Source organism: Diadema antillarum, unplaced genomic scaffold (genome assembly GCF_040938485.1).
Source record: "Diadema antillarum isolate AM-2024a unplaced genomic scaffold, OU_Dant_1.0 seq00000854_RagTag, whole genome shotgun sequence".
Classification (NCBI taxonomy): Eukaryota; Metazoa; Echinodermata; class Echinoidea; order Diadematoida; family Diadematidae; genus Diadema; species Diadema antillarum.
Window position 1 is genome coordinate 184,465 of NW_027271725.1, and position 26,864 is coordinate 211,328.

Consider the following 26,864-nt stretch of genomic DNA (forward strand, 5'->3'; position numbering starts at 1 on the left):
ATGGAACAATCTTTCAACTGATTTACGTTATACATCCTCTCGTAAAAATGTTTGTAAAGTCTTCAAAAAGAACTTATTGGAAGAATACACATAATTGGAATAAACTTGTTTATTTTGTAATCCATAAAGCAAAAACTTCAATTCTAGTAATATAAGTAATGTCAGTACACTTAGCAATTTCAAAATGTTAATCTTGTACATAGTTTAAATACACTTGTTTATAATGTAAATAATTTTCTTGTTGAATTTATATATTCTTCTGTATTCAAGGGCCAACGTCCACTAGCGTTGCTATTTGTTGGACCCTTTTACCAAATTTGTAAATATGTTTGTACTTTCATATTCATATTGTTGATAAGTTTGATTCCATACCTGCATGTCTTGTATTCCTGTTAATTGTATCATTATTATTGTATTCTCAATGATTGTATAGATTATCTGTGATTGTAAACGTGAACTTAAATTTGGCAATAAATCATTCAAATTATTCATTCATTCATTCATGTGTGACCGCTATTACAGGCAGATATGCAAGACACCTTTTTCATTATGGGTGTTGCCATGGAAACGGCAGATTTTCATGAAAATCTTATAAAATGTTGGGGATCGAACTACACTCAGTTTTGTAGCAATTCAGTTTAGATTTGGGATATGTGATATAAGGCGTAGCTGTGCAAGACACCTTTGATGTGTGTGTGAATAAATCTGTTGGCATGGCAACAGCAGTTTTTTTTTACCAATTATACAAATATGTGTGGATTGACGTAACCCCTTCAGTTTTTAAGCATTTAGCTTGAAATTTAGCACAAAATGGTACGTAGATTTGCAAACTTGCATGTTAGAATACTCTTGTCATTGTTGATCAATGCGTTGCCATGAGAACAGCATAATTTGAATGAAAATACAAAAATATTGTGGATTCAGTTAACTTCCTCAGTCTTTGAGCATTTACGTTGAAATTTGGCACATGCGACCACTATATTGTACAGGCATGCGCAAACTTCATATTTCATCATTGTTTAACAATGTGTTGCCATGGTGACAATACATTGTGTAAGTGTAGCCTGTTTGAAAAATTCCAGGATATTTTGGTAAATTCCAGGAGTTTTCAGTGTTCATTTCAGGAGGACTGACTGTGAAAAGTGGAAACACTGATACAGGGGCGGATCCAGGAATTCTGTAAGGAGGGGGGGGGGAGGTTCAAACAATATTTCTTGTGCTACTTCAGGGTTTCATCCCATTTTTTCTTGTTATTTCTTTTGTTTTAACAACATTATAAATAAAGGATCCGGCACTGCTGATAGAAGCAATAAGACAGACGCAAGTGGCCTGCTTTTGCTATTAAGCAACTGAAGCAAGTAGGCCTAACTACTGGCAGGGAGGTGAGCCTCACCTCCCTGCTACTGGCAAATATTATGCCTAAATTCAAGCGTTCATTCCAAATGAAAAACTTAATTCATGTACCGTACATGTTATTCTTGATTTAATAAAGCAATCCAGAAATTACAGAAAAAACCCCACCATAAACATGTTTGAAGACCTAATTTGAGTCCTCCGCATAGCCGCCGCACAGCCTACGCACAGCGCCTATGCAAACATTGACCTAATCTGGCTTCCAGACCCTCTGCTCGTACTATTTTCCTATATAGGATAATGACGTCCTCAACGTCGAAAACTGGAGTAGGTTTCGGTGAGTTTGTCCTGCGCCTTTGCCTTCGGCAAAAACTGCGACTTCCTCGCGGGGCAGCAACTTCGTCGCCGCGAAGTCCAAGAGTCAAAGGGTTTGGAAACCAGACTAAACCAGACAAAAATTGCCCTAACATGATGGCGACGCAGCACGATAAACTGGGCGCACGGCCTCGCGTACGTTGGGAATGGGGACACGCATTCCACGTCTTTTAGTTCGGTGTTCACAACTCCGACTTTAGCATGACGAACTACCTAATGTCAATTTACTGATGAAATCTCACACGAAGCTGTTATTTAGTATAATTGCAATATGTAGCTGAAATAAACATGTTAAACAATATCTATTAATTTTTAAAAGCAATCTCTTCAACAGCTTTTTATTTAGATAAAACTTGTGGGGAAAATTCCAGATATGCAAAATGAAATTGGCATCGTTATCTGAACGTGCTGCCCTAGTAGGCCCGTAACTAGGATTTTTATGGGGGGGGGGGGGGTTCAAAATTGGAAATCGTGGACCTTTCTGAGGGAGTTAAGCAACCAAGCGGGATAGGGTCTCACTCTGGGAGGGGTATATTTTCAAATGTAAAAACAATCGATTCTTGACCTTTAATGGTTCGGTTTGACACATGTATCAGCCATGAAGAAAAGTCTCTGATCATCTCCGTGCCTATACACTGAATTGTTCTTATACCTATCATCTATAGTTATCTAAGTTCAGCATCATCCTTCTCGGATTTGTGTTGCTGCGAAGATATCAACCACCTCTTCCAGGTTGATCACTTTGTCAGTGGCGTACCGTGGGACAAGACATTGGGCGGGGGCACCTTGTGGAAAAGTAATTTTGAGGGTGTGTATGCATGTGCGTGCTTGCGTGTGTAAACTGTCAGGCTCGGGGGTGATGCTTAACTGTTACATTAAATTCACACAATGTCTTGTTTGTTTGTTTGTTTGTTTTGTTTTGTTTTGTTTGTTTTTTTGCTCATTGGGCGTTTTCACGAGCCCGAGATATTTTTTTTTTTCGCGATCGCAAATTGGTGCGCTATTTCATTTATTATTCGCATCGGCCCGAGCGTTATCAAGTGGCGCAATGGTTCGCATTGATTGTACTGCAGTTTCGGAGGTCTCCAGAGTTAGACTCGGGAGGATTTCTCGATCAATTAGCGCGCTGATTTGTATATTTATATTATTAAATGGCGATCTGTTTCGTGATCGGGTTAATCAGGAAATAGCGCGCTGTTTCGAAACGTCGGGCTGGTGTGAAGACGCCTATTGATATAATTTTCGGTGTGTACCACACCACACCCAGAATGTACGAATTCTTGGTTCGGCATGGGCAGAACCAGTTTTTCGCTGGGATGCCTGCCATATGTAAACTGTCAGGCTCTGGGGTGATTTGGACACTAAATCTATACAATGTTTTTTTGCCCATCGATATGAGTTTTGGTGCGTGTCGCACCACACCCAGAATGTACGAATTCTTGGTTCGGTATGCTTCACATTCTTTATGCATAATTTGAATATTTTTTTTTTTGTATCTAATATAAAAGAGGTTATTATTATCCACCCGGTTCAAATCAGTTCATGTATGTTGGGTAAGCAAATTACTGTTAAGTTATGTGTGTAAAGTATGCAGACTTTGCAGAAACTCTTTTTTGTGTGTGTGGCTTTGGTGAAGGGCCGCTTTCAATCATCTCCTTATGTTATGGAAAGTGGGTTAGTTGTCTTGGTATGGAGGTTTATTTTTGTAGTGTTTGAAGTTATGTACGGGGTAGGTATATGTAGCACATGGGTATCAGGTTTTTGTCACCGAATTAGATATTGGGATAAGTTAGGCTGTAATAGGAGGGAGGGAGAGGGGATTAATTCGAGGAGTGAAGGGTGTGAGGTGAGTGTTGTGTGCTTGAGGTGTTGTGAGCGTGAATGTTATGGGATGTCAAGTCGTGGTAGGGTTGCCTGTTTCCATTTTGAGGAGTTATTTTCAGTCAGCGCAAGTTCGCACTTTGCGATTTACTGTCTGTGTAATCAGTTGGGAAGAAATGTCCTGGGAAAGAAAGTTCTTTGTGTGTATGTTCGTGGTGTGATTGAACAATCTGTTGGGAATAAGGTTGTTAGAATTTTTGGGATATGCGATGTAGTACATGAATAGTCTTTCTTTTTGTACATTTATATCTTTCAATGTAAGAGGAATAAGAGATAAGTTTAAAAGGAAGAATATTTTTGAATGGTGTAAAAGTAAAGGGAGTGATATAATTTTATTACAAGAAACATATAGTACACGGGAGGTGGAAGATATATGGAAGTTAGATTGGGATGGACCTATGTTTTTCAGTCATGGATCAAATCATAGTAAGGGTGTATCAACGTTGATATCTTCACATTTAAAATTAGAGATTGAAAAAGTGGTAACAGATGATGATGGAAAACATGTTATAATCCATTATTCAAAGGTGATATGCAAGGGGTTACTTTGGTAATGGGAAATTGTTATTTCCCTACGAGAGATAAAGAGAGAATGCAAGTGGACTTTTTGCAGAAATTAGATATCAGTGTATATAGGTTGTATAATCCTAATCACTTGTTTTTTTATAGGAGGGGATTTTAATTTGATAATGAATGGAAGTTTAGATTATATGGGACCAAGGAAGGTGTCGAAAACTGTTTTTAATGAAAAATTTGAAGATTTTTTGAATAAATATAATTTGATAGATATATGGAGAAAGAGAAATCTGAACAAACAACAATTTACGTTCAGACAAGAAGAAAATGGCTTGTTATTCAAAGCCGTTTAGATTACTGGTTTTGTTCTTCTAGTTTACAACACTCTTTGAAAAAGTGTGAAATAATAACGTCAATAACGCCTGATCATTCTGGTGTTTTGTTACAGGTTGAACAGTTGGTAGATATATTTTGTTATGGTAAGTCATATTGGAAATTTAATAACAGTTTATGTATGGATAGAGAATTTGTTGAAAAATTTAGTAATGAAATAATGAGATTAAGGGAAGAATTGAGTTTGAGTATTCAGGATAAACAATTGTTATGGGATTTTATGAAAATGAAAATGAGGTGATATATTATAAGTTATTCCAAAGATAAAGCAAAATTGAGAAGAAGTAGAATAGAGGAGTTAGAAAGAGACATTGAGGAATTAGAGAATCAGATATTAGTTTCATCCAGCAATGCGGTAGTAGATGATATAGAGGAGAAAAAAATCGGAGTTACGAAAAATATATGAGTATTCTCGACAAGGTCTGAGAGTTTGTTCTAGGGCTGAATGGTTTAAAAAAGGATAAACAAAAACACAATATTTTGAACAATTGTTAAAATCTAATAAAAAGAAAAGTGTTATTAAGGAAATATATGATAATAAAGAACAGTTGATAAAGGATGTAAATGGAATAATGAAAGTAATTAGGTTATTTTATGAAAAGTTGTATTCTAATAATGATGAAAATGTTTATGATAAAAATTGTGTATTTTTTAATGATATTCCGATATTAAGTGAAGAGAGTAGAAAAAGTTGTGAAGGGAAAGTTAATATAAATGAGTGTTTTATGGTTTTAAAAGAAATGAAAGGTAATAAAGCTCCTGGAAATGATAGTTTTGCAGTGGAGTTTTATCTCACTTTCTGGCCGGTTCTGGGGCAAATGGTTGTAGATGCTCTGAATGAGGCATATGATGAAGGGGATTTATCAATATCAGAAAAGCAAGGTGTTATCACTTTATTAGAAAAAGAAAATAGGGATGTATTATACATCAAAAATTATAGACCAATTACACTTTTGAATGTAGATTATAAGATATTATCTAAGGTGTTATCAAGTAGAATTAAAGAAGTTTTGAGAGAGATTATTTATTTTGATCAAGTTGTTTACATTAAGAATAGGAATATAGGAGAAGCGGTAAGATTAGTAGATGATATGTTATTTCATTCTTTGCACTACACAAGTGGGTTTTTGGTCACAGTGGATTTCGAAAAAGCGTTTGATTGAGTTGCACATGAATTTTATTTCGGGTCTTACATAGGTTTGGTTTCGGCGATTCGTTTTGTTCCTGTGTTAAGGAGCTTTATAAGGATATAAGTAGTTGTGTTATGAATGGAGGGCACTCTACTGGTTATTTCAAAATCAAGAGAGGGGTTAGGCAAGGTGATCCCCTGTCTCCGTATATGTTTTTATTAGTAATTGAAACACTGGCACAAGTAGTAAGGAAAGATAACACTGTAAAAGGAATATGTTTGGGGGGAAATGAAATAAAGCAAATTTTACATGCGGATGATATTTCGTTGTTTATAAAGGACATAAAATCTTTAAATAGGTTACAGTATATTTTTGATGAATTTGGGAAAATAAGCGGTTTAATTGTAAATAAAGAAAAATTTAATCTTTTGTCGATGGGTAAGGATACAGAGAAACCTGTATATTCTGTATCTGGAAAATATGTTGATGCATTTAAAATGTTGGGGGTTAATTTTGCAAGAGATGTGAGGGGGTAGAATGAGATCAATTTTAAAGAAATATTAAGTAGAATAAAAAAGTTATTAGGATAGTGGAAACGGCGTGATTTAACACTCATGGGTAAAATTCATTTGTTGAAAACTTATGCATTATCAAGGTTAAAATATGTTTCATCACTCATGGTTGTTCCTGAATGGATATTTTCTGAATTGGATAAGATGATTTTTGAACTTTTGTGGAATGGTAAAGACCGGGTAAAAAGGAATATTATGTATCAAGATTATGTTAATGGGGGACTGCGAATGATAAATTTCAAGCTGTTTGTCAAAACGCAACGTATCATGTGGTTGAAACGTTTATTGTATGGTTGTATGGTGAGAAGAAATCTGGGTGGAAAATGTATTTTGATTTTAGTTTTCGATCAGTAGGAGGAAGGTTCTTATTTTTATGTGATTATGAATGGTCTAGATTGACATTGACAAATCCAGTTCCACCTTTTTATATAGAAATGGTTAAGGTATGGCAGGAAATGGATAAATGTAGGAATTTTGAAGATGAAGTGACGAATCCAGTTATATTCAATAATATAAAAAATATGTATAAAAGGAAGAGTATTTTTGATTGCGATTTATACGACAAGGGTGTTTATAATGTACATCACATTTTACAAGGAGGTCTTATTAAACCCGTTGGGTATTTTTGAAATTTAGGTATCATGGGAAATGGTATATTTAAGATAAATGATATTTATAATGTTTTTCCAGAAAAGTGGAAAGAGTCCACAGGTAGTGTAAGGTTCAGCAAATTGATGTATTAAGTTATGATACACTGGTGAAGATTTTTGGTAAAATATTAGAATTTCAAAATATCAAGTCAAAAATATTGTATGAGTATTTTGTTACAGCTTTACCAGAATTGTATAGCCTGGGAATAAGATATGGTGAAGTGAAGTATGATTTCAGTGATAAGGAAATTAGAATTTTATTTTTTAGACCTAGAAGCACGACTTTACTGAGTAAACATAGGGAATTTCAGTTTAAGTTGTTACACGGGGTGATATATACAAGGGAATATTTGTTTAAGTTCGGTTTTGTGAATGATAATCTTTGTTCTTTTTGTCAATTAGAAAGGGAAACTTATTCACATATAATTTTTGATTGTGTGAAAGTAAAGCCGATATGGCAGTTTCTTATTGAGTATTATGATTTAGTTGAGTTAGAAGAATTAGAATGGAGAGATATCTTCTTGTGTTTACGAGGTAGTTCAAATCGAATCAAATGCGTGAATGCCTTGATAATTTTGATGAAAATTGTAATATTTCGGTCAAGAGAACAAAATAAGTTACCCGAGAGGGAAAAGATAAAGAGATTTCTTTTGGATTTTATAGAGGAGGAAAAGAACGTTGCAGTTAAAGCAGGTAAGCTTGGCTTTCATTTGCAAAAATGGGAGCAGTTGAAACGTTCATAGAGGGTGTTGTTGTTGTTGTTGTTTGGTTTTTTTTTTTGCACATTGATAGTATGAATTATATATTATTTGTTTCTTCTTTTTTTAATCTTTCTTCCCCCACGTCAATGTATGGTCAGTTTAGGTTTAAGCCGTATTAATGTTTAGGACTTGGTATATGTATCAGCATTATGGTGGTCACTCTTTTTTTCTTTCCTATGTAAAACGTTTAGTTAGCTTCGGATTTTGGTGTGTGTCTAACTGTCAAAGAAACAGGTAACCAAGATACCACACGTATGTAGTGTGATTTGGTGTGCAAATGTTGGTGTTTGTGAATGCGCACTTGTGGGTATGTTGTTGTTTTTGTTGTTGTAGTTTTGGTTGATGTCTAGTGCATATATGGGTGTGTGTGTTGAGGGAAGGCTACGGGGGGAGGGGGCTATGTTAGTTGGGAAATAGGTGGGGATAGTTAGGGTTAGGTAGATGTAGTTAGGTAATAGTAGAGTAATGGTTAGTGGGGGAATAGGTGGGGATGGTTAAGGCTAGGTAGATGTAGTTAGGTAATAGTAGAGTAATGATTAAGGGGCTAGGCAGGAATATGGTTTGTTTTGATGAAATACACATATGGTTATTTTGTTTTGTACGGGGGAGGGGTAGGTTGATAGGTTAGATAAAAAAAATGATGAGTTTCGTTCGGTTAATCAAAGAATTTTTTATGATACGTTTCAGGAAATGCTGTATTCTCAAGAGAGTGTAAGAGAATTTATGTAGGCCTATTGAAGTGGATATTGAGCAATCTGATCAAGTTGATCAAGAATTTTTTTTCCCTTTTAAGAGTTATACTTTATCTGATATAGTCATGTATATAGCGTGTGCTCTGCCAAAAAAAAAAAAAGTTACGTGTAGTTAAGTGATTTAGTAGCGCAAATTTCTTATTGGGTGTGTGAGTGATAAGGCACATTCGGATTGGCTTGATTAGGCTGATCAAAATAGCTTTTTCTGAGAATCATGCAGAATTTCATGTAATTTCTCTTAAAAAAACAGGGTATGATTTGGTAAAAAGACCCAAATATATCGTACTGTATGTTTGAAAAATGATTTAGCAGCACAAGAAAGAAGAATACAGCTGCTTTGTTGGTGGACATATTAATTTTATTGTTAATATGGATTTGATATTGAATGAAACTCAAATAAAGAATATTATAAAACAAAAAAGTGTAGTGTGTGTCAGTCTGCATACTTGATGGGGACTACAATACATAATGGAATGTGATACATTCCACAGCGCAGTCATTGGGCAACATTGCCACGAATAGGACATGAGGACTCTTCCTTTTACTGTACGTATAGTCAGGGGCGGATCCAGGAATTCCGTAAAGGGGGGGGGGCGCAAAGCGAGGGAGCGTAGCGAGCTATAAAGGGCGTGGGGGAGGGTGTGGGAGGGGGGTCCCCCTCCCACGGTAGGGAGATTTTTTTTTATTTATTTATGTTGGTCATCGTGCGATTTCCTGCATACTTTTGGTAGACTTTTAAATGATTTTGTAACCCTGAATAATTCTGGAAAATGGAATTAGATGGAAATATTGTATTACTCGAGGAATGTGAAATATGACTGCAGTAGGATTATATAAGCATAGTTTCTGTGCTCATGAAATGAATGACTAATTGATTGATTGATTGATGATGATGATGATTATTATTATTACTAAAATGTAGCTACATAATCCCAATATTGCATTATATGGTCATGTTCTTCACTAGAAAATTAGATTATATGCGCGAGCGAGCGAATCGAACGCTCAGGAAAACACAAATTCATAATGTAAGATAAAGTTATCTTTCTGATAACCCAGGACGTGTAACTCCAATCTTTTTTTTGCAGGCTATTACTGCTGGCATTGCTAATAATTTATTGCGAATACCTTATGACATTACCCTCTAAAGTCATTCCATATATCGAGAATCATCATTTACTTCCCTTATTTGTGTGTGCGAGCGAGCGAAAGCGAGCCAGCGCCTGAAGAAACATGCTCTTTTCATGTGTCGTGAATACATATGTTATCATTTTTACCCAATGAATATCTTCCCAAAAAATATACGTTCCAGGTGCAAAACCTCCTATCTTTCATGTCGGCGCAATGTTTGATACATATTAACAGTTTCCTTACATTGACTATGGAATGACGATGTGAAACGACAAATTACTGGCAGCAACATCAGGAGAAATGCATAACAATTAAATGCGAGCGAGCGGAGCGAGCGAGCTTGAAAATTTTGACATTTTACAGTCCAAAACTTGCCGTTTTGTCTAAGGGATAGCAGATTCTAGGAAGCAACATTCCAACAGCAAGCCTGATTTTATACCTAGAAGGAAAATTGAAATCCCCCTGTTCACAGAAAAGTTAGTCTTAACCCATTGAGGACGAGTCCTGAGTATACTCGGGCAGGGGTCTATGGGAAATGCGTGTTGTAGCAAAACTAGCCCGTCTTCAATGGGTTAAACGGGAAGAGATGAGTGTGGATGTGAGAGTTAATTTGCGTTTTGTCACGTGAATACAACCTTTTAATCTGATCCTCTCTTGACTTCCTTTTCGGATAATTTATGTCTGATTTTGATTTTGCCATTCTGTTGATGTGGTGTCTGCCTTTCTAATAAAGTCAATTCAAATATGTGGGACCATGATATTTCTCCTAAGGTTCAATAGGGACATGGTTTGCATTGGAGAGAACAATAACATGCATGAAAGGGTTGGGATGGTTCATTGCAGTCGGTCATCCTACAGAATTTGTGGCCCTTGACAGATAATGGTCGTGTACATAACATGTTGACTGCACGCCGCAAGCCTGCAGTTGTAATCAAGGTGTACATTATGATGGAACACTGCAGCAGCACTAGGGATAAACCCAAGCCGAATTCTGGTTTGCCAGCTGAGTCGACAGGTCATTTCCCCATCAGAGGACAAACAAAACCACAATCAAAATACAACGTATGGAGATGAGAAATAATGTCTTTTCCATGTGGGTCTTGTGAACATGAGCTGTGTTGCTGTGTTACCCCACATCTATTCATCCCTACCCTGTCATGTCCATTCTAACATCCCTAGTGCTATTTTCACAGCCGTGTATACTCAAATATTGAGCTAGCTAATTACCCACTCTCTACCAAGAGATATTACCTTTTAGCTTGTGGCACCGAGGCACTAATATAGTGAATCAATATTGCCTTCCTAGTCCATACAAATTGTCACTGGTGTTAATCACAGTTACAATAAAGATCTTGGTTCAAAGTTGCTCCAATGAGACCTAATTCATCCTTTGAGTATTTTCACATATTTCACAGGTAACTTGAAACCACCCAAAGAAGACCGACGATTTCAAAGATTTAAAAAACTTCCATTGCATAATATGCTTTCTGTGATTACTAAGTAACGTCAGTCCATCAGAAAATGAGTTCTTCAAAGCATATTTTTAAGAAAAATTTAATTCATCAATTACATACTACCTTGTATGTATAAAAATACATATCTTCAGTATTATATAGCATTGTATTTACCTGCCTAGGGTGCTGTAAAACACGATATATATTCGCGGCATGAAAATTTTGCGAATTGGAGCCGACGGCCTTTCTCGCAGCATGAAAATTTCGCGACTTGCCACTGGCATCCAATGCATACTGTGTAGGCAAGAACTTTCATGTGCATTTTAATTTTGCGAATACTGCCGCTCGCGAAATTCGGGAAATTATAATGCACGCGAACATTCCTCGTTTTAGAGTATATTAATTTCTATGTGCTCTTGTGTTTATAAGACTTGTTCTTTCTCATGCATACCTCCCCTTGATTTTATTGTGGATTTTATTGTGGATCTTCATTTAGGTCCATAATTTTATACTGTATCTGTTTTTTGTTCAGTCATTTCTATGTCATTCACTTAATTACTTGATGTTTAATCAGCTATGGTAGCATTTTCTGTGCATTCATAGTCATACATCATTTTTGGTCCTTTTACTACATGTATGTTCTTATTATTTTCACTGACAGGTAATGCAGATCATTCAGGCATCACTCTCACAATGACTCACACCCCGTAAGTATTCTTTCCCGCAGATTTATGGAAAAGAGTATAATTTTTGACTAGTCTAGAGAGTTTGAGCCTGCCCAATCGTATATCATCTGGCCACAGTACACTACTCTTTGTTGTCCGCACTCCAGTATTGCATGATTTTACAGTGGTCTTTCTCTTCCGTGGGCAGTCCTTAAACTTTCCACTGTGTTTCTCCTTTCTTTTTCACACCCTACACTGTAACTTTAGTCATATCTTTTACATTACTGTCTGGACTATTGGACACAGTACATGTCATTTCTACTGGATCTACTCATCATGCAGAAGTCTGAAATTCAGTTGTTTTGTAGTAATATCAACTGCAGGCCTTGTCTATTATAAAACTTGTAATAAGGTTTGCATGTTCAGCGTACTTTCCTATCATTGATGCTTTCGTTGATTGTATGGTGCATCATGAGTGAGCTCCAGGGGAAAGCCCACAAGATGTTTGTCTTTTTCTGTTTGATTTTCAGGCAGCCGTTCATAGGAGGGATCTACTGGTTGTGGTCAAGCAATATCAACGTACCACCTCATAGCACAAGTAAGTTGATTTTTTTTTCTTCAAAACTTCAAGGGCATCATAAAATAGTGTTTACAGTTTTTCATCTTCATCTTCATCCATTTGAACAACATAATGCGGCCCAGTCAGCAAATTTTTGGCAATTTTTAGAATGAATCCTCACGCAGTTGAATTGTGTGTTAATTTCTTTTGTATGTGTACCTTTGTACATAAACATTTGTAGCTACTGTACAACTGTACTTGTACGAAGAGGTCATACAAAATGTACTCAAGAGATATACAGTAAGCGCAGAAATATGGACCAGACATCTACTTCTTCTTCTTTTTCTGTGCACTTTGGTACAGCTCAGTGCCAGCCTTTATACCTACGTCGGGTCACTTCAAACTTATTGTAAAATATATCCCCATTTTCAGCTCACCTGCGCCTAAGGCTCAAGTGAGCTATTGCGATCGCTCTTCGTCCGGCGTCCGTCGTGCGTAAACTCTTACATTTTCATCTTCTTCTTGAGAACCCCGCGACCGATTTTCGCCAAACTTGACAGGTAGCATCCCTTGGGGATAGGATCTCAATTTGTTCAAGTGGGCACCATACCCCACCTGGGGGGCCCCCAGAGGGGCCCAAAACTCCCAAAATTAAGGAATCTAAAAAAAATCTTCTTCTCTAGAACCAGAAGTGATAGAGCTAAGTTAATACTATGAGTTGGTACACTCAAGAAGCTGTGTAATAGCTCCTTGGTACACTGATGACTGTACATTCAAGTTTGTTCATGGCGGAATCAGGGGTGCCCCCCTTGGGACCCAGGGGAGGGGGGTGGGAAGGGGTCCTAATTGGGCCCAATTTGTACATGTTCATCTTTTTCTTGAAAATGTCAGTATGAATTTTCACCAAACTTGGCAGGTAGTATCCCTAGGGGAAAAGAATCTCATTCCCATCAAATGGGTACCATGCCCCACCTGGGGGGGGGGGGGGGGGGGGGGCGCCAGGGAGCCCCAATTTTTGGACCTAAATTGTACATTTTCATCTTTTTCTTGAAAACCCCATCACAATTTTTTACCAAACTTGGAAGTTAGCATCCTTAGGGGGAAAGAATCTCAATTGCACCAAATGGGCACCATGCCCCACCTGGGGGCCCCAGGGGGCCTAAATTTAGACCTAAATTGTAAATTTTCATCTTTTTCTTGAAATCCCCATCATGAATTTTCACCAAACTTGGCAGGTAGCATCCTTAGGGGGATAGAGTCTCAATTCTATCAAATGGGCACCATGCCCCCCCCCCCCTCCCCGGAAGGGATCTTTACAGATTTTTTTCTAGAACCAGAAGTGATTGAGCTGACTTAATACAATGAGTCAGTATATTGATGACTGTTGTTTCAAGTTTGTTCATGGGAGAATCAGGGGTGCCCCCTGCCCTCAGGACCCAAGGAAGTGTTGTGGGATGGGTCAAAATGGTGATGTAAATTGTGCATGTTCATAATCATTGAAAACCCCTTGATGAATATTCACCAAACTTGACAGGTAGCATGGCAGGGTTAAGATCTCAATTTGTTCAACAGGGCACCATGCTAGTACAGTATACTTGGCAGGTGTTTTTACCAGTGTGATGGAATATGCAAATGGACACCATGCCCCCAGTGCTCAAAGCTACCCCCACCACAAGTTTCCAATGTTCTCGGGTAAGAGTCTGCAAGAATGCATGGAAGGTGCACTTGCGATTATCAGGTGAGCGCGAGACCCCCGGGTCTCTTGTCATCTTGTCAGTATCACACTGTCAGCCACAGAGAGGAATTATATAGAATAAGAGTTCTCAATTTATGCCAAAACTAAGTACACCTTAATATACCCTCATTCACGTTCTCGGCAAAGAGATCTCCCCCTTTCTTCATTCAAATTGTCAGGTAATTTTTTTTGGTATGCAGTTTCCATTTCATTAAACTTGCCCATTCCAATGCAGAAAGGATGTTATTGTGCTTCTCTAGTATCTACTAGAGCTCTTTGTTATTGTGCCAGATATTCTTCTATGATTGTGCATTCAATGGTATCAAGATTTGATCCCTTGGTACACATACTTGTGAGTGGTAACAACCCATAATGTACTGTACACACAGTATGATATATGCAGAGATCAGTATGGCAACCCACTTTGATATGACGTGAATTAAAATCCTCAAAATCTTCTGTTGACGTGCATGTGTTAGTGATTTGTATGGGACAAAGAAGAATTTGCGCTGTCATAGTGCGCACATTATACTGACCAAAGACCATAAATGGCAGAATAGTTCAAATGAAAAAGGCAGAGGAAAACTTCATTGGGGATCACAAGTTTAATTTTTTTGTGTGCAAATATTTACTCATTTCTTAAATTAAGCCTAAATGTTCAGAATGTTAAATTAGATACATGTTAAAGTTCTCTTCATTTCTAAGAGTGTGACTGTGTGATGACAGGGATATCAAGTAACACAGGAGATTAATGTAGGTCAAAGTTCACTTTATTCCACCATTAACCCTAAAAGGGCTGGGAGGGAGGGGGAGGGTGGAGTCCAGCCCCCAACCCCTCCTTGACGTTTTGCGCTATAATTTTGTAACGCAAAAATGCTTTGTCTTGGGGCTTCTTGACTTTCTTTGTTCAAGTCTCGCGCACCTTTAGAGACCAAATTTGCGACGTCCATATGCATACATTTGCGAAGCCATGCCCATGTTCTAACTGCATGTCACTCGTAAATGGGCACAATTTTGTGATTTTGTGTACATTTACTATAATATGGAAAACAGTGCTCTGTCCCGCATGAAACTCGTTAAAACCTGATTATTTTTACAATTTTTAATCACTTTGATTTATTAATTTCATGCTAATTATGGTAGAAAAGTGGTCAGTGACAATTCCCCCCCCCCAAAAAAAAAAACATGAAAAACACAAGTCAAAATACAAAAAAAAATACATGTACATAAGAAATTCCAAAAACAGTAAAATACATAAGAATTGAAATGTTTTTATGATGTACAATCGTTGAATAATTATGTTAAAAACAGATTTACAAATCAAAAAGTAGACTCTCAATCCTTAATTTGCATAATTAATTAGAATAAGAAACCAATTATTTGAAATAATCTTACGTCACAATCATGTAGATTTGGACGTGGGTGTCACGCATGCCAAATTTCGTCGCGATCGCACCACTGATGGCTGAGATGGGGGGTATAATCCGCTGTCCCCCCCCCCCCTCCGGTTCTGGCACAGCCAAAAAAGCCCAGCCTCATAAGCCCGTTTATGATTAGCTTCTGTAAACACGAGGCGTTTTAACATCAGCCCGATAAAAATACAAGCTCGAGATATTTTCCTATTTCCCAAGTATAGCGCGCTATTTCGAAACATCGGGCTGATGTGAAAACGCCTAATAGGTCATTGGTGATAATGATCTTTCTATTTTCTCAGTTGGTTAGGCTCTTCACTCATTTTCGAAGCGGCATAATAGGCGTTTTCACATCAGCCCGAAAAAAATCCAAGCTCGAGATATCTTTTAATTTCCCAAGTCAGAAAATAGCGCGCTATTTCGAAACATCGGGCTGATGTGAAAACGCCTAATGTGTAAGCTTGCCCAACAGAACAATTTATGGAATTTGTGTTCGAACAAAGAATGAACTTGCGTTTAGACCAGGTGACCAGAATAGTGCATCAGTTGACATTTTAGCAGGCATCCATTTCATCGTTTGTTAGGCTGCGTTCACATAGAAGTATTCGGTATTCGCTATTCGCTACTCGCTATTCGCTATTCGCTATTCGGGCACCGAATACACCATCACCCGCACCGTCAACTCACCATCCCATGCAGTGAGGATTTCTTCCTCCTACATCCCAGCAAATCTTATTAACAATTTCTAAACTGCATCAGAATGTCAGTCTACATGCTTATTTTTGATAAAGGGCAAATCCAGACCAAAAGTGTCATTATTTCATAAACGAGAGACGGTATACGCTGCAAGAAAATCGAACAAGCTCGATTCCCACTTTGCTATACTTTTCACAGCTATTCGGTACTTTCGAATAGTGCCCTCCTATGTGAACCGGTGTGAGGAAATCCTATCGTTCGATTCAAGCTATTCGCGTGCCCTCGAAAAACGAGCCCGAATACCCGAATAGTATACTTCTGTGTGAACGCAGCCTTATTGAATGCAATAACAACCTTTCTTGTTTGTTGTTGTTGCTGGTTTTTTTCTATATATTGCCAAAAACCAGGCTTGCTGTCAGGTGGATGTGCTGACAAGCACCATTTAGATATAAGGATCACATGAATAACCATGACATCACAGATGCTTATCTCAGTGAATTAACAAAACAAAATGCCTGTTATTTGTATAAATGACCTTTTTCTGCCAATGCACAAAGTGGAATGATGAACTGGTCTGCTGCATGCTTGTATTGATAGATGTCCACATAGACATCGCCTGCATGTACAACTCTTCCGCCAACATCCACCCGTTTGCCTTCCGCACACACACCCACTGCCTTGGAAAGGTCATCACCGGCTACCTGATCCGTGATGGAGAATGGACAGTTATTGCCCAGGGTGATCCACAGTGGCCACAGGTAATAGCCAACCAGGAAATAAACCCCACCCTTAGACATATCTAATGGAAATGAAATCCACGTATATCATTCTGTCATATCAATGTCAATATGATTTCAACCTTGTGAACCAAATACCAGCTATCAAGTTTTGCTAATTCTGTGCCAATCCTTTTTATTGCTAGGTTTGCTTTTCTGCATAATTAGTAGTACCATCAATGTATTTTGAGTTGTCAGGTGTTTCTTTCTTCTTCTTCTTTTTTTCAGTGTAGGTAGTGGTTTACCAGTCTGAGTTGTTCATTTACATAAACAGCGTGCAGTTTTTGCGACTGACATTGCATAACAGTTCAGTGAAATGAGGATCTTCAAAGTGTTTCAGTGTTCACTTTGCCACAAATTTATGATTGTTGCGCCCTTGTATTTTCTTGCTGGTCCTGCTTCTCGAACCAAACAGGCATTTTACTCATTGCCAACAGTCTACACGACAGTACAACTAGGAGACATATTAGCAGCCAGGTGCACATACGATTCCAACAGCGATGTCAGTGTTCATGTGGGGTAAGAGTGTTTTCATTTTCAGTGCGATCAAACTAGTTGTAGTGACTACTTGTCTGTAGTTTTGATACCACCTGCCCATAGCCACCACATGGAAATCCCTGAAAAGAAAATGTGTGCATCAACGGCGTAAATCCGTACTGAGGAGGGGATGATCGGCGATAGTCACCATCACCATGATTACAAGCCCATAACCAGACCGGCGCAGCCCTTTGGGGGGGGGGGGGGGGGGGGGGGGGGGGAGAGAAGCTTGGTCCTCCCCCCTCCCCCCCCCCCACACACACACTTTACAGGGACCGAATGTCCCACTCTTTGCATGCAAAGTGGGAGGGAAGTGGCAGTAAAAATATGAAGACTTTTTGTTCTTGTTTTTGTTTGTTTGTTTGTTTGTTTGTTTGGTTTTTTTTTTTTTGCTTGTCAGCCGACTTTCGGCGGAAAATCAGACCTTAAAAGTATGAGACTTTTTGTTGTTGTTTCTCTCTGTCTTTTGATGTTCTTCTTCTTGACTGACAGGCGTTTTTGACAACCCCACCCCCCCTTTCAAAAACGTAGCGCAGCCATGAATAATGCCCAAATGAATTCAATAAAATGGTAATGGATATCCATTTCTTTGTATGTAATAACGTAGTAGATATTTTCCTGTAGCTATTAATTGTATTCTTCAATTTTCTTGATTTAAGTCAATAAAGCAATCATCCCAGGGGTATCGTTCAGTTTTAATGATGGTGGGTGGGGGAGGGACTTGGAGTTGGAATATCTGTGCGAGGGAGCGGAGCGACCTAGCGGGGGGAGTGAGTGGAGGGGGGTATCCCCCCTCCCACACGTGGAAGATTTTGCATTTTCAGACCTGAAATTTAGAGATCTGGTGCACACTTTTGGTGAAATTTGGGATTTTTTTCCTATCAAAAAACAAGTAAGAAAAAGAAATATTCATAGATGATTGAATGACTACATCGTGGTATTTCAGCTCTTGCTCCGCCTGTGCGACATCACTATGAAGGCCTATACTAAATAGTGGGGCCTATCACCGGGCGTAGCCAGGATTTGATCTTAGGGGGAGCGGTTAGATGTGAGGGAGCGAAGCGAGCGAGGGGAGGGGGAGGGGGGAGGGGGGAGGTGGGTTTCTCCCTCCCACAGTGATAACTTTTTGCATATTGATGTTGTAGATGGTGCAATTTGATGCATTTTTTTTTTTGCGTGTTTTATCGGCTTGAAACAGTCCCACATATTTAAGGTAGCAATATATTTTTGATGTCGATGATTATTATACAATTTCGGTATAAAATGGTATCATTTGAATAAACTTCTTGTATTAATTCTAACACTGAATATCATGAACGCGACCGAGCCCGAGCGAGCGGAGCGAGCGAGCGAGGGGGGGGGGGTGGGAGGGGGAGGGTGTGGGAGTGGGTGTTCCCCCTCCCACTGTGAGAACTTTTTGCATTTTGATGTTGTACATGGTGCAATTTGATGGATGTTTTTTGCGCGTTTTGTTGACTTGAAACAGTCCCACTTGTTTAAGGTAGCAATATATCTTAATGTCGATTATTTTATAACAATTTGGCTATAAATTGGTATCATTTGAATTAACTTCTTGTATTAATTCTTACACTTAATATCATGAACGCGACCGAACCCGAGTGAGCGGAGCGAGCAAGGGGGGGGATGTACCCCTTCCCATGGTGAAAACTTTTTGCATTTTGATGTTGTAAATGTTGCATTGATGTATGTGTTTGCGTGTTTTATCGACTTGAAACAGTCCCACTTGTTAAAGGTAGCAGAATATTCTCGATGTAGATTATTATTGAACAATTTTCCTTAAATGGTATCATCTAAATAAACTTCTTGTATCAATTCTTCCACTAAATGTCATGAACGCGACCGAGCCCGAGCAAGCGAAGCGAGCGAGGGGGAGGGGGTGGGAGGGGGGTGTCCCCCCACCCACGGTGAGAACCTTTTGCATTTTGATGTTATACATGGTGCAATTTGATGCATGATTTTGCGCGTTTTGTCGACTTGAAACAGTCCCACTTGTTTAAGGTAGCAATATATTTTGATGTCGATTATTATTAAACAATTTGGCTATAAAATGGTATTACTTAAATAAACTTCTTGTATTAATTCTTACACTAAATATCACGAAACGCGACCGAACCCGAGCGAGCGGTGGGGGCGAGGGAGAGGGGAGGGGGAGGGGGAGGGTGTGGGAGGGGGTATCATTTAAATAAACTTCTTGATTAATTCTAACACTGAATATCATGAACGCGACCGAGCCCGAGCGAGCGGAGCGAGCGGCGATGGGGGTGGGGGTGGGAGGGAGTGTCGCCCCTCCCACGGTGAGATCTTTTTGCATTTTGATGTTGTAAATGGTGCAATTTTTGCATGTTTGGGTGTTTTATCGACTTGAAATAGTCCCACTTGTTTAAGGTAGCAGAATATTTTGATGTAGATTACAATGAACAATTGGCCTATAAAATGGTATTATTTGAATAAACTCATTGTATTAATTTTTACGATGAATAACTATCATGAACGCTGTCTGTTAAGCAATTCCAACAGAAAAAGCAAGCACACGAGGGTGTAGATAAGGGACATTTCTCCTCCCACACGAAGGTGATTTTCCATTTATAGACCTGAAATTCAGCGATCTGGTGCAAACTTTTGGTGCAATACTTGGCCCCCCCCCCCCCCCAACAAAAAAAAAAGAAATAAATGGGGCTTTTTCAGGGAAGTGTTAAAATCATGGAATTTAGCTCTTATTCCGAGTGTGCACCATCTTTGTGTTATAACTACAAAGTCTAGTGAGGTAGAGCTTAGGGGAGGGTGTGGGAGGGGGAACACAAGACGGAGCTTTTGCGTTATTATAATTGAAATAAAGCGATCTGAAGCACACTTTTTGTGGAAAATTCGGAAATTGTCATTCCCCAAAGTATACTAAGTCTACAGAGGGGACCGAGCAATGGGAGGGTGGCAAGATACGTCTCCCATATTCGAGGGAGCTTTTTTCAGTTTTAGAACTGAAATTCAACAATCTGGTGCAAACTTTTGTTGGAATATCTGGAATTTGTCAATCAGAGAAGGTGGGAGGGGATAAGCCCTATTCCCTATTCCCCTTCCTATACGAGGGAGATTCTGTATTTTCTGAGTGCATTTGAATGTTTTGGTGCACACATTTTGTGGCATATTTGGAAAACTGTCTATGTTCAAAGTGTAACCACAGTCTTCTGGGGGAGGGGACGGGCGAGCAGGGAGAAGGCGTGGGCGAGTGCTAACACCACCTTTTCGTTTTCTATCAAAAAACGCAAGAAAATTTTCCTCATTTCGGGAATCATTGGGGATCATAATGATATGTTTGCCCCTCCCCTCTTCCCCCGTCCGCGCTCCCCGTCCTCCAGGGTCGACACCCTTGCATACGAGGGTGCTTTTGCATTTTTAGAATTAAGATGAAAATATCTCGTAAACACGTTTATGATGTAATCTGGGAAAATTTCAACTCCAGAAGTGTATAATTTTTTTTTTTTTAGGGGGGGAACCCTCCGTTAATTGAAAGTATCTAGATATCTCCTCCCACCCACGGAACATTTGCATTTTTTTTAAACTGAAGTAACAGACCTTACCTGGTGCACATTTTAGATGAAACAGTTTAAGATCTGTCAATCTAAAGTGTTTAAAAAAGGACTGAACGGGGAGGGTATAGAAGGGGTTAGGCGTATCTCCCTCTTACGCGAGGGAGATTTTGTATTTTCGGAATTGAAATTTAGCCATCTTTGGGTGAAATATTTAGACAGTTTTTTATCAAAAAAGTAAAAACATTTCCACATCTCGGGAGTTACGAAGAGGAGCAAAATGATATGTTTTTCCCCAATACTTTTATGGGGGAACCATCCCCCTCCCCCTCCATCGACACCTCTGCATACGAGGGAGCTTTTGTAGGCCTAAGTGAAAGCTCTGCTGCACACTCTTTGATAAAATAGGGAAATACGTCAATCTCAAAAGTGTACAAAGTCTATCGAAAGGGGCCCGGTAGCGGAGCTTTTGCATATTTAGGATTGCAATTCAACGATCCGGTGCATAGTTCTGGCGGTAGTTGGACAATTTTCCATAAAGAAAGTTAGAGATTTGTCCTTATCTCGGGAATTGCTTGGGGGACAAAGTTAATGATTTGTCTGCCCCCAACATTTCCGTAGGGGCGGGACAAATGCCCCTTTGCTCCCCCCCCCCCCCCCCCCGATAGATTCGACGCCCGTGATCATCCCTGGGTATGCCCATAGACGTATCAGAGTCATCATCGTTTCAGGAATGATTCAGGATATGGAGTGGGGGGGGGTTCAATTATGGCGGTATAGTTTTTGTTATTGTTTGTTTGTTTTCGTACATAATTTGCAGATGGTCCCGAGTTGCTCGCGTCATGGCATGTTTACATGTAAGCCTATGCTATTTGATGTTGTCAACGTCTGGACCATACCTTATGTCGACATTACTTTCTTCGCGAGCGAGCGATGCGAGCGAGCGCTTGAGAAAATTATGTATACATTATCCTACCAGATAGAATACTGTTCAGCTCTGTTACCTGTCTGAAGGCGGGCGTACGAACGTAATGCAATATGCCAAAATTGATACGCGATATCACATTTCTGCTTCCTCCATTTTTTCCCTCAAATTTCCGGGGGATGATTGTACAGGCCATCCCCCCCCCCCTCCTCCATATCCCCCCATCCCCCCCCCCTCCTCCATATCCCCCCATCCCCCCCCCCCCCGATTTACGCCCATGGTGTGCATGCACGTACACTGTAGTTGTGAACCTGTGGATAGTGCCCACCTGCCTAATGTGAGCGGTTCCTCATTTATATACATACTGTATTCTGTATACGAGTCTAAATTTTTGCGAAGCGGAACTTCCCGATGATTTCGCGAGTGGTAAAATTCGCGATCGTGGAGTCCTGTACCGAATGGAGAAATGTGCACGCATACGTCACATTCATAGCTTGATCAGAGTCAATATTTTTGCGTGTCTTTAATTTCGCGAATAGCACCTGACTCGCAAAATTTGCGTACAGATAAAAACCTCGTGAAATGTGCGGTGTATACAGTATTTGGTATTTGGACTGAAAATGTGCACAATTTATGTATACTTATCTAGCCGCAGAGTGACCAAATATAGCTAGGTTAAATGTAATTATTGCATCAAATGATGCAGCTTAGACTTGTTTCCAGCTAAAGCCAGGCTGACACGTGCTTTTGGCCACGATTTTGTCGCGGCAAGTCGTGCTATTTTGGGGCACGAACTGGGAGGCTCCCGCACTGTTCACGACTAGTTCACGCATAGGTCACGACGGATTCACGACGAGTTCACGAATAGTTCACGAATGCGTGCCCATTGGTGTCCACATTTACACGAACTGGCACGGCGAGTTCACTCATAGTTTGCGCATAGTTTGCGCATAGTTAACGCACTTCCCGCATTGGCACGACGAGTTTCCGCAATTGGGACGGTGTCGTGCCAACTTGGGCACGCCATATAAAAAGGGGGCCTCCCCAACCCCTGGTCATTTTTGGATTGGCTGGGGAAGAGACAACATGCTGAATGCCAGAGACACAATCATTGCAGAGAAGAGAAGATGTCTATACCTGGCAGCTGCTCTAGGGCCATTCTCCGAAAAAGTGTGAAATTACAGTTGTACAAATGACAAAAAATTCAACATCAAAGATTTCATTCATGTTTTATCAAATCAGAAAGTTTGATTCCTTAGGAATACAAAACAATCAACGGGTGATTTTTGAAAGGTCATATTTTTTCTAGAAACATTTCCAAACGCAGAGTCCTTTTTTACATTTTAGTACCATATATCAGTTACGTTACCAGAGGTAACATTTTAGAAAATCGTCGATTCTCTGCTTATTTCTCGCTTTAAAATGGCAATGCATATATGTAAAACTACAAGCTCAAACATAAACAAACATCATGAAAACATTATGGAGTCAGCCGTGATCTAACATGTAATAAAAATGATCCTGATTTATAAAATGAAGGCCAAATAAAAAGAAAGAAAATAAATACATTTCGACTTAAAATATGTTACCATAATTTAACTTTGTACCATGCATTTGAATTATATCAATAATCTCTTTGGTTATGTATGAAGTATTGCACTTCTCATAAATAGCACATACCAGGTAACATCTCTGGCAGATTAAATACATTCTGGATCGGAAGAAGAACGGTGTGTGGTAACATATCTGACGCATCAAAAGTTCCGTTAGCATACGTTTCACACCAAACACCAATCATGCCAATAAATTCATTTTAACTAGAATGATCATCACAATGTGACTATTTTCGTTAGAACACTGCACTTCTAAACGTTTGAAAAAAATGATTTCGTCGTAGGTAAAAGACAAGATAACCCTTCGACAAAACTTTGAATAATACGTGAGATACGAGAACCAAACAGACGCAAATTCACAATACTTTATCTGATATAGTTCCGAAATTTTGTAATTACATGGAAGACAGTAAAATGAAGTTGGAAAAGATATCTATGCACATGATACGCACAAATTCAATTTTCCTTTGTTCCTGTCCGTAATGAATTAGGTCTCACGAATCGACAAACGATGGTAACGTATCTGACAAAGCACTTATGTTTATTGACACATTTAACTACCGATTTACATCAAACCCAGATCACTCAATCATGTGATTAAAAGAAACCTGATGCAAAACGCTAGACGTCATTAATCCTATAGTCATTTTCAGAGCATTGTGCAACGAACGAAGTGCTCTTGATTTTAACCGTAATACTGAGCGCATTTTATGTAGATACGATGCAAAATTATAATGAACAAAGGTATAGAGCGTTCATATAGCCTCATTTGCTGTGAAGTTGACAGCATAAGGTAAGTACAAGACTTCAGCCCTTAAAAGTCCTAATTTGATTTCTACAGACAAAAATTTATTGTGGTATACAAAACGCTCACACACACACACACAAAACCTCAACAAAGCAGAAATAAAATGGATTTCTAACATATATTTGACGGCACTTTTTGTAAATGCCATTATTCTAAGGGATGTTATAGTTCTGGTTTAGATGAGGATTCAGTTTTTAACCTTTTGCAAGATAATCAAAATCCACTTTTGAAAAGTTTATTTGATTAAAATCGGTTTAGAAATGGCTGAGATGTCCATAATAAAGTAAAAGGAAGATGTTCAAATGAAAGTAGATCGGCCATCACATTTTGTTAAGACCTCTTTCTTTTACTTTATTTTGGATATCTTAGCCACTTCAAAACCGATTTTTCATTAAATAAACTTTTAATTCCTTTTAGAACTGCATGTTTTCTCATCAAGTTGTATACAGCACAATGTCAACCGGTTAAATCTGCACACAAAAGCGCTGCACGATACATTTCATTGGTAACGTATCTGATGGGCTGTTACAGTTCTCACACTATTATTTACAAAAATATCAATTTTCTTGAACAATTTCTGTTGTGTGATTAATTATTACCTTAAGTATTCAAAAGTACCGGAGCTTTGCTTTCATATAACAGTATACTTTTTCTCTAAATGAAGCAAATTTTAAGTAACGTATCTGATATCAGCTCATCGTAACATTAGGTTTCCACGGCTTCCACGGCCATGCTGCATTGCGCACCAATTCTTGAACATGTCGTTAACTACTCGTGAACTCGATGTGAGCTGTTCATGAACTATCCGTGACAGTCGTGGCATGGCGCGCACTGCCACGGACTGGCACGCATCCTCCCGCATCGTCCCGACGACTTCACAACGAGTTCCCGAACAGTTTGCGCATAGTTCACGATCCGGTCGCGAAATTTTGTCGTGACTAAAATTTTGAACATTTCAAAATCCTCGTCCCGACATGTAACGCAGTCACGGCGGGTTTACGACTAGTTTGCGCACTGGCACGACTCGAGTCGTGCCAATGCGTGCCATAAAATCGTGCAAGTGTCAGCCTAGCTTAAGGCACACAGTGATCATTTGAAGGGCCAGGGTGAGTAGTTGCTAACCCAAAATGACTTCTAAAGGTTCATACATGTGTAGTACCATATAGTTTGTGTATTGTGTAGGACACCGAAAATACCTATTTTAGTGTCTCATGTATACTAATTTAAAATTGTAATGGAAATAGTCACTTGGTGTGCTTTAAGTATTTGATGAAGTCCATACCTACTCATGTATCTGTCAAGTAATCACAGTCGCAGTGGAAGACTATAATTAACTCCCCCGAAACCCACGAAACGTTTTGAATTTTCAACCTTCATCAAGGCACTCCGAATCGGGCGTTCTCATTTTCACAAAAATTTCACCTTCTCATATCTCCGCTATATACCCACCAAAATCGCTCAAACTTTCAGTATTGGTGTAAATGATGATTTCTATCTAAGTACGAAAAATCACGAGAAACGATTTAGTAATTTTTGTGTTATTTAATTAGGTGATCCGAGTATCCTCTCAGATCACCTTCTGTATCTGTACCGATACTTTGTTAGGTGATCCGAGTATCCTCTCGGATCACCTTCTGTATCTGTACGGATTCTTTCTTCTTCTTTCTTTATTTCTCCCCAAAAGTTGTGCAGAGGTTAGCTCAGAAAGTGCTATGCCTATCAAATTCAAACTTATACCATGTATGTATCGTGTCCCAAAGACGGCAATCGAACTAAAATCAAAGTGATCAGTTGACCGTGACGTCACTATGACGTCATTATATGAAAACACATTTTCAATCATATCTCATTAATGGAATGGAGTTTTTCAATGAAATTTACGTCACATATATTTCAAGTCAAACGCATTCTACTCATATTCTCAAAATTCATCTATCCTTAAAACGTGCGTGTGCGCGCGCGTTGAAATATTTGTATGCTCAAATCGAGCTCAAAATTTTTTTGCACACGTTTCAGACCATTCGAAGCATTTTTTGAAAAATTGAAAAAATCGGACGGACGCGTACGCGCGCGCGCATATACGCACGCACAGCTCATATGCAATAGAAATTTCCAATTTTATCACTCGGATCGGATGTCTGAAATGTCAAGGAATATTTATACCAAGTTTCAAGTCAATCCGACTCAATATGACGTCATACGGGCCCGTCAAAGTTGAAATTCCGCGCGCGCGTCAATGGCGATATACAGTGCAACTATGCCAAAAAACTGCCAATTTTAAATCTGATTTTACTCGTCAGGATTAATGGTGACCCCCCATTTTCTTTACATATTTTGAAAGCTGATGAGTTGTACATGTCATTTCATGGGAAGGCAATGCTGACAAAATGATTAAAAGATATCAAATTTCTTAATAAAGTAAAAAAAAGTAAATTTTCAAAATGACGTCATCAAATTTCAAGTTCATTCGAGCGTATCTCACTAGTTCTTTGTCAATTTTCACCCAAAATTTCAGTATGATGTAGCTTATTTAATATTCTTTCAAACATGAGATTACAAAATTTTGATTGGATGACGGCATCACCTCGTAAAAATGGATTGAAAGTAATCTTGTCAAATTTGACC

At 38.9% G+C, this 26,864-nt stretch overlaps 1 protein-coding gene across 1 annotated transcript in view; it reads left to right on the forward strand.

Moving 5' to 3' along the window:
• Positions 1–26,864, forward strand: part of LOC139740450 (peptidyl-glycine alpha-amidating monooxygenase-like) — a 131,678-nt gene that overhangs the window by 47,723 nt on the left and 57,091 nt on the right. Inside the window, exons 3-6 of the mRNA XM_071651048.1 lie at positions 11,630–11,675; positions 12,164–12,231; positions 16,633–16,793; positions 17,227–17,330. Of these exons, the coding sequence (XP_071507149.1) occupies positions 11,630–11,675; positions 12,164–12,231; positions 16,633–16,793; positions 17,227–17,330 (379 nt within the window). The remainder of the gene's footprint in view (positions 1–11,629; positions 11,676–12,163; positions 12,232–16,632; positions 16,794–17,226; positions 17,331–26,864) is intronic.